Below are 8,282 nucleotides of genomic sequence, written 5' to 3'. Positions count from 1 at the left end.
TTTTCTTTGTCAGTAAATACTTTTTTGTTGACTAACTATTTCAACGAATCAAATATGTGAAAGTTAGAAAAAAAACTAGTTCGCAAAATGCTCTTTAGTGAAACAAACACACCCTATGCATTGCAAGATTTTCTTTTAGCTCATGACATACATTGACCGTCACCATCTAGTTCAAAGTTCCTAGAAGAAAAAGAACTTTCTTGCTCTCTCTAAGGTTTAGCCACCGGAGACTGACCACCACTTCCGCCAAACCGACGACGGCCAAGCTCGGGCGGCCATCATCGGCTCCTCAGACAACGGAAAGGGCGGTGGGAACGGCGAGGCAAAAGGGAATGAGAGTTCTTTGGGGGTGAGTCGCAACACTCATTCAAATCTGGGCGACTATTGACCCCAACACAGCTCAAATATTGCAAAGGAAACAGATGGGTCGAGCGAGACTTACCTTTGCCCTGCCAAGGCGAAACCACTGCCGAATCCTGGAGCCAAATCGCGTCTCCTTTCGAGCTTCAGTCCTCCGATGATACGGCCAGCATGGAGCCACTGCTTCGGGTCATCCGAGGCCTCACTGACATTAAAATGCCGTTCTCTCTCTTTGATTTCTTTTCTTATAATTTCTTTTCGGCCTTAGAATAATATTTTTTAAAAAATTGGCTATTTTATTTTCCCGAGGATCACCAAACCTTGTCGGCCCCATCTAAATATTCGGTGGTTCCAAAGCGCCACGTCAATTACTGACGCGGCGCCTTTTTTATTTTTATCCAATAATAGATCGACACGTGTTGAATAGGCGGAATAAAAAAAATAAAAATATTTTTTTCTCTGTTCATCTTCCTCCCTGACAGAGAACACCCGTCCGGCCACCATCTCCGCCCCCTTCCAGTGTCACTTGGCCGCATCCAGATCTGGAACCGCGAAGCCATGGCCGCAACAGACCTGGCTGAGCCTTAAAAAATGATGGAACAAATCTTGACGAGGCCATCCCTCGCCCAGATCTGGCGAGGGCCGGCCTCGTCTGTGAAGCCATAACCGCGACAGATCTGGCTCCAAGGTCTGTTGTGCGGCCATGGCTTCAAGTTCTGTCGAGAACGCGGCCATGGCTCCGCGGTTCCAGATCTAGATCCTGCCATGGCTCCAGATCTGTCATGGCTGGGCTTCACGGAAGGGAACTTGAAGGGAGGACAATGGAAGGAGACACTAGAGAGAGAGAGAGACCCCATGACTGTTCCAAGTCCCCTCTGGCTTGTGCGGTGGAGACAGCCGCACGGGATTCTCAAGTGGCTGGGCAGGCGGTGGCCGGAAGGAGGAGGAGGCCGTGTCATCCATGGCCGAGAAACGATTTGCAGAGGAGAGGAGAAGAGTGGGTGGTGCAGGAAGTTGAAAAAAAAATGATTTTCATTTTTTATTCCATCTCATCCAACACTCTATTATTGGATATAAATAAAAACGCGCGCCACGTCAATGACGTGGCGCTTTGGAATCATTGAATATTTTTTCGTTCTCCACCTCGGTGCGACAAGGGCAGGTGGAATTATTGATGTGTCCGACCAATAAAAGTTGATTGACATGTTACCGGACTTACTTAACGCAAAACATTTAGGATGGTTCAATTTTTTATGGGGTCGTATGTTTTTTATGTGGATCGAGGAAAGTGGCCTTTAGTCTCGGACCTCGACCTTCCACATGGGTGTTTCACCCGTACCAGTGGAAGAAGATAACTGAGGAAGAAAGAAGATGGAATCGAGGACTGCGATGCTTTCGTCGCTTCAGAATACTGCTTGGGAATGCGATGACTCTCGGGCCGGTCCCGATGCTGCTGCTTTTCTAAAGAGACGGAGGACTACTCCGGTGAGATTCTTTGACTTCGCGTCTTGATTCTCTCTCTCTCTCTCTGTTTAGTCTTTCGGCCTGAAAAATTTGCATTATCAATGGTTGCAGCATATCTCCGTCACGCTGAAACTTCAAAAACATCGATCTCCCATACGAGATTCAAGTCTTGTATGTTTTAACTAGGATCAGATATATCGCATCATCATACTCAATCATTATTATTACATCAGCTTAGCGAGAAGCATTTGAAGACCATGGATATATATCATATTCACTGCATAAAATGAGGCAATCTCTCCCCTGCCCAAGTTTCAATACTTCTTTTCTAACTACAATAGGGGTATTCGACATTGTACGGTGGTTGTGATAAGCTCAATTTACTCACTTGACAGGAATCACCCGTTTCGTCCTTGCCATCAAGTTCTGACTTCGCTGGAAACAACTATGAAGTGTTCTTAAGTTTTAGAGGACCCAATACTCGCTATGGTTTTACAGATTTCCTCTACCAAAGATTGACAGATGCTGGGATACATGTCTTTCGAGATGAAGAGGAATTGCCTGTCGGAGAACCGATCAAGCCCGCACTGATTGAAGCGATCAAACAGTCGAAGGTTTTGATTCCCATCATCTCGGCGGATTATGCTTCCAGCAGAAGCTGCCTCATGGAGTTGGTCCAAATATTAGAGTGCAAGCGAAAAATGAGTCGAGAAACCATTCCCATTTTCTATGAGATTGAGCTCTCGGACTTAAAAGACCAGAGGAATTCTTTTGAGAAGAGCTTTCTCGAACACGAGATGAAGGGGGTCGATAGTAAGATCATCCAGGAGTGGAAGCTGGCTCTCAAAGAGATTGGAAGGTTAAATGGATTCGTAACAGACGGGTAATCCAATTCAATTTAAAATTGACTTACAAAATTGTTGTATTGGATCATAAACTAATTATGCTCTCTTTGACATTATTCTTCATTTTTAAGTTTAATTCTCTCGCAACTCCACTTAACCGTTTGCCTTTTAGACCAAGTAAGACCAATTTAATGTGGGATCTTTGGAAAATGCATTTAAATGCCTCCTTTTTCTTGCCTCATGTGCATTGCTTCCTGGTCCCACTCTGCGCATTCTGTTTTGATGATTATTGTTCTGGTTCACTTTCTCATTATGTCTCCGTTGAATTTTGTAGATATCATTCCAAGCTCATAGATGAACTCATCCCAATTGTTCTGCGAAAGCTGAAGAAGCATCGACTAACTGTGACAAATTGTTTAGTCGGAGTTGACCATCACGTGCAAGAGATCATGAGAAAGCTTGGCATTGTGCATCGCGATGGACAAGTAATTGAAATTTGTGGCAGCGATGTTCGAGTCCTTGGAATATATGGTATTGGGGGGGTTGGCAAGACTACTCTTGCAAAAGTTGTTTACAATCAACTCTATAATCACTTTCAAGGTTATAGTTGTCTTGATCAAATTCCAAAATTAGATCAACATGATAGGATCTTATCCTTGCAAAATAAATTAATCTCAGATCTCCGTGAAAGAAGTGCAGACTTCGGATGTTCTGATGAGGCTATGGCATATCTTGCTGATGGATTTCGCAATAGGCAGGTCCTCATTCTCCTTGACAACGTGGAAGATGTCAACCAACTCAATGTGTTTGTTGGGGAGCTCAGTTGGTTTGGTCCGAGAAGCAGGATTATTGTGACTTCTAGAAACAGCGACATCCTTTCGAGCCTCGAAGAGGCTGAAACCTATGAGGTTGGACCAATGAAAGAAGAAAAAGCTCTCCAGTTGTTTTCTAAGCGGGCTTTTAGAAGGGATTTTCCTGACAAGGGCTTTGAAAACCTTTCCATGAACATCATAAAGGCTCTTGGGCGACTTCCTTTGGCACTTGATGTCATAGGTTCGCGTTTGTTTAAGAAACCCAAGGGTACATGGAGAGAAACCTTGAATACATTACAAGAAGCTCCACATAAAGAAGTTGAACATGTGTTAAAGATCAGTTACGATGCTTTAGATGAAAATGCAAAGAATATATTTTTGGACATAGCATGTTTTCTGATAGGAAAGGATAAGAGAATTGCCTTTTACATGTGGGACGACTGTGATCTTTATCCTCACATCGGGATCGACTCTCTTTGTCTCCTGTCTTTGGTGAAAATTGGAGAAAACAACGAGCTATTGATGCATGATCTACTGAGAACTCTGGGCAGAAGTATTGTGAAAAATGAAGATCCAATCCCTTGTAATCGAAGTAGGTTGTGGATGCACGATCAAGCCCTATCCGCCCTATGGAGGAGGGAGGTAAACCTGAAAACTAGCACTATTATTTTTTACCTGCAGTTGATTTTTCTTTTAGTTTACGCAGTTCCCTTCTAAATATTCAATTTGTAGAAATGTTAAAAAAAGAGAGACTATGACAAAGTTCAATTCCGATGCATCTACTGCTAGGGTACTCCAAGAGTTCAAGCCCTAGGTCTTACCTTTGACAAAGGATCCAATGACTGTTTCACATCTGAAGAATTTAGCCCACTATCAGAATTAAGGTTCCTCAATTTGGATCGAGCTAATATGAGAGGAAATTTTACTGGTCTTCTTTGCAAATTAAGGTGGCTTCATTGGCGAGGGTACCATAAGAGCTCTGAACCTCTTATTTTGTGCCCAGAGAACTTGGTCATTCTTGATCTGTCATTGAGCACAGTGGCAGATGACTGGGAAGGTTGGACTCAAATAATGGAGGTATCAGACACGTTCCTTTTTCAATTTTTTGTGATGACTAGCTAATAGAAACTGAACCTATTCTATCTCTTTGTTCCACAGAAGGCAAACAAATTGAAAGTTTTGGACCTAACTGGTTGCAGTCAATTACGTAAATCACCATGCTTCCCAGCTGATAGCAAATTAGAAAGACTGATTCTTGAAGGATGTTCTAATTTGCTATTTATTGACAAAACCATTGGTAATTTGAAAATTTTGAAGTCTTTGAACATCAAGTCCACTCCGATTTTCAAGCTGCCGGAGGGGATGGGCTCCTTGGATAACTTGAAAGAGCTTTTGGTGGATAAAACTTCCATACGTCACCTTCGTTTCATAAGAGGGTCTATGCAGAAACTTAAAACTCTCAGTGCTTCCAGCTGCAAAAATTTGGCTGAAATATCCAAGTCTATTGGTTGTTTGAGGTCTCTGTCATATCTTGCACTGGATAAGTCCATTATCCCAGGACTCCCAAATTCTGTTACGTTGTTGGAGGGACTTGCTGAGCTTTCTTTAAGAGATTTTCGACAGATAACTGCACTTCCGGACTCCATTGGGATGCTTAAGTCACTACAGAAACTGGACCTGTCAAACACCAGAATTAAGGTATTGCCAGAATCCATAAAAAATTTGGATAGATTGGAGGTGCTGAGAATGAATAATACTCCCATAAGTACATTCCCTAAAGGTATTGCAAATCTAGGCAAGTTGCAACTCATAACGTTTTCTGACTGCTGGAGTATGAATGGGGAAATTCTGTGTGACATTTCAGGGTTATCATCTTTGAGAATCTTGGAGTTATCGGGTACCCTGATTAGTAGCCTACCCAAGAGCATTTGTCTGCTTTCTCATCTCCACACTCTCCACTTGCTATGCTGTGACAAACTTCAGACTCTGCCAAAATTACCATCTAGTTTAGTGAGTTTGCGCTGGGGAACAAAAAACATGAGGATAGTTCATAATTTTTCATATTTGATAGATTTGAAAGTTCTGGAATTTGTTAATGATCCCGATGAGGACCTATCTTCCTTTGAGTGGTCCCAAATGGAAAGCTTTGGCTGGATATCAAGTTTATCCAACTTAGAGACCCTAAACCTGTCCCTTCCAAATGTTACTAGTCTACCAGAAGATTTTAAAGATCTTACTCAACTTAAAGAACTTGATTTGTCCTGCATAAACCTGCAAGAGCTCCCACAACTTCCCTCAAGCTTGTCTAAACTGGTTATCAAGAATTGCAGGAGCCAGAGGGTGGATTTCTCTAATCTAAAAACTCTGTCCGAATTGGAGCTCTGTGACTGCCTTGCATCGGAAATTCTTGGTCTTGGGAACCTCCGGTTCCTGCAAGTGTTGAAGATATCTGGCTGCAATATTAAGAACCTTGATGGTCTCGAAAAAGCATCACTATTGAGGTGGTTTTCCATATCTGATTGCCATTCTCTTAATAGGTTGCCGGACCTATCAAAGTGCACAAGTCTGGAAATTGAGGAAATAGAATTTTGCAGCATTCAGGATCAACCCCGTGAGAGGCACTGTGAAAGTTGCTGCTCGAGGCGCTGTGATTGTCTGTACCAATATTAACGTGGTGGTTGATGCATGTTGTGATCTTAACAGCAAGCTCCAAGGATGCTCTGCATTACCAATTGAAAGAGGTTGGAGTTTATTTCTTTCTCCAAGGTAAGTACTGCACTTTTTCTCTGCATCTACAATTGGTAGACCTTATTATTCCGACAGGGTCTCCAAGGTGAATATTTCAACTTAGTTGTTTTTCTTCATTTCTTTTTACCTGTTTTCTGCAGCGACTTTTCTCTTTCCCATTGTCATACTCTACTTAATCTGTGCCTCTTCCCTGGGGTAAAGATGAGATTCAAGCAATAATTATCACATGGACTGTTAAAATGTGGTCAGTATTGAAGTACCCAGTTTAATGCACTGGATGATTCCTCATTGATCTATAAACAATCAGCATGAACCAACTCTAGCAGTTCTTTTTCTGTTGAGAGCAAAAACTATTTGCGAAAAACTTTGATCTACAAGTTGATGGATTCACCAACCTGGACTTGGTTTATTTTCGTGGCATAAGAATTTACAAGCTAGTACTTTTATTAGTACGTGGCTCCGAAATTCTGGGAGAAACCTGATGCTCCAAATTTCAGGACTGTGTTACAGTCATGCCGGATTGGACATGGAGAAATCTTGAGAAAATCAATTGCCTGAAATAAACTTTTCTTATTTCATGCAATCTACACCTGTGTTCTAATGAAGTTTAAAATTTTTATCTTATCTTTAGATGTAATAAGAAGTAATATTGCAATGCTTCATGTGAGTAAGCAGGCTTATCCAAATTGTCTAAGTTTGTTGTTTTGGGGCATCGAAAGTACCAGGTTTCCAGAATTGTTCGTTATTAGGGATTTTTTGGAGAAATTAAATTTGCATAATAGAATCAGACACGTCGACTATGTGTAAAGTAAAACCTGTAAAAGGTAACACGGAAAACTAATAAGTTATTGAAAGACAGTTTAGTTTGTAAGTAACACAACATGTTGTAGTGCTAAATTGGCACTTGAGTACGTCTCTGTTTGTACATTTTTACGCTTACCCCCCATTGCATAATAAGTATCATGCTCCAATGAAGGCTTCCATGAAACTAAAGTTAAAAACATGCTTGCGATACGTAAATACGTAAGTAATTTTCGTGCGAATATGAAATTCTTCATATGCAATCATGCTACTAGTTAAATGTCAAACCAATTAACCATGATTGAATGAGCCATTTCTTGCTATTAGTGTCCTATCGATTAGTCGGAAATTTGATCGATGGTAACTCAAATGAGATTGTGTTACTTCAACATATCTGCCTGCTGAAACATTAAATAGGTGGTAGCTCATGTTCCTAGTAAATATTGAATTGATGATTCGGAATCAACATTTCTTCAGATTACTCCAGGATTGGATTGGGTAGGGAGTTCGGTTTTGAACTTCTTCAGGACGACATGCGAGTTGAAGATCAAGGGCACTGGTGAAGATAAACTGAGAGGGATCAACAGCATCGCATTATGTGGGTGGGATGGTTAGACAGAAAACGAAGGGCGAAGTGCCGTTTTGTCAACCTTGAAAAGCAAGCGCGCCGCACCTTGCGCCTTCCCTTGTGATTTCTGCCTGTTCTTATTCCAAACTTCTGTTAGATTTTTCTTCTTCTTGATGCTGTGTAACAAGGTCTCTTCAGTTGATGGAAGTAAGGCCTATCATCCTGTTCATCCAGGACTTATATGAAGTGTAGATTTTGCTTTCTCCATGTTGAATAATACTGCTGTACATTATATTTTGCATCTCTCGACCTGTAACCAGCCCTCTTGGTTAGTCCATTGTCATTTGTTCTCCTGTCTCTTGCTGCAAAGCAGAGACCATCGATTACGATTTCCGAACGTTTATAGGACGATTGTGGGAAGCATGTCATAGGGATATACTTGGATGGACTCACCCAATTGCAGGATGTTTCAAGCATTTTGGCATTGAGTCCATATATTGATTTGGCAGATTTCTGAAATTGAAGCAGTTTGTTCCGCAGATGGTAAATATGTAATGTTGGCAGTAAATTAGAAATCGATGGTAAGTAAAAGGATCGTAAAAGGTGGCGGGCGATTTGTCAATCTGATCAACCATTTATAAGTTACCAATAAAATAATGATTTTTCCATCAATAGTAGATTACC

At 41.4% G+C, this 8,282-nt stretch overlaps 1 protein-coding gene across 2 annotated transcripts; it reads left to right on the top strand.

The window, feature by feature from the left end:
- Positions 1 to 1,628: 1,628 nt before the first annotated feature.
- LOC108959351 (disease resistance protein RPV1-like) lies at positions 1,629 to 7,935 on the top strand. 2 transcript variants are annotated; one of them, XM_039312753.1, is made up of 6 exons: positions 1,629 to 1,845; positions 2,220 to 2,707; positions 3,004 to 4,123; positions 4,271 to 4,558; positions 4,640 to 6,247; positions 7,508 to 7,935. In XM_039312753.1, the coding sequence occupies exons 1-5, from the start codon at positions 1,732 to 1,734 to the stop codon at positions 6,149 to 6,151; spliced, it is 3,522 nt and encodes a 1,173-aa protein (XP_039168687.1). In that variant the 5' UTR covers positions 1,629 to 1,731; the 3' UTR covers positions 6,152 to 6,247; positions 7,508 to 7,935. The 2 variants fall into 2 exon arrangements, with proteins under 2 accessions (XP_039168687.1, XP_039168688.1); XM_039312754.1 differs by having other exon boundaries at positions 4,640 to 6,314.
- The last annotated feature ends 347 nt before the right edge of the window (positions 7,936 to 8,282 follow it).

Source organism: Eucalyptus grandis, chromosome 5 (genome assembly GCF_016545825.1).
Source record: "Eucalyptus grandis isolate ANBG69807.140 chromosome 5, ASM1654582v1, whole genome shotgun sequence".
Classification (NCBI taxonomy): domain Eukaryota; kingdom Viridiplantae; phylum Streptophyta; class Magnoliopsida; order Myrtales; family Myrtaceae; genus Eucalyptus; species Eucalyptus grandis.
Note: the sequence above shows the minus strand (reverse complement) of the source record. Positions and strands in the feature narration are given on the sequence as shown.

What these genes read in the sequence shown, in the direction of transcription:
- LOC108959351 (XM_039312753.1), top strand. Translation starts at nt 1,732, where the DNA reads ATGGAATCGAGGACTGCGATGCTTTCGTCGCTTCAGAATACTGCTTGG. An exon ending in AGAGACGGAGGACTACTCCG is followed by an intron (nt 1,846 to 2,219) that starts GTGAGATTCTTT and finishes CTCACTTGACAG; the next exon opens with GAATCACCCGTTTCGTCCTT. An exon ending in CCGCCCTATGGAGGAGGGAG is followed by an intron (nt 4,124 to 4,270) that starts GTAAACCTGAAA and finishes ATCTACTGCTAG; the next exon opens with GGTACTCCAAGAGTTCAAGC.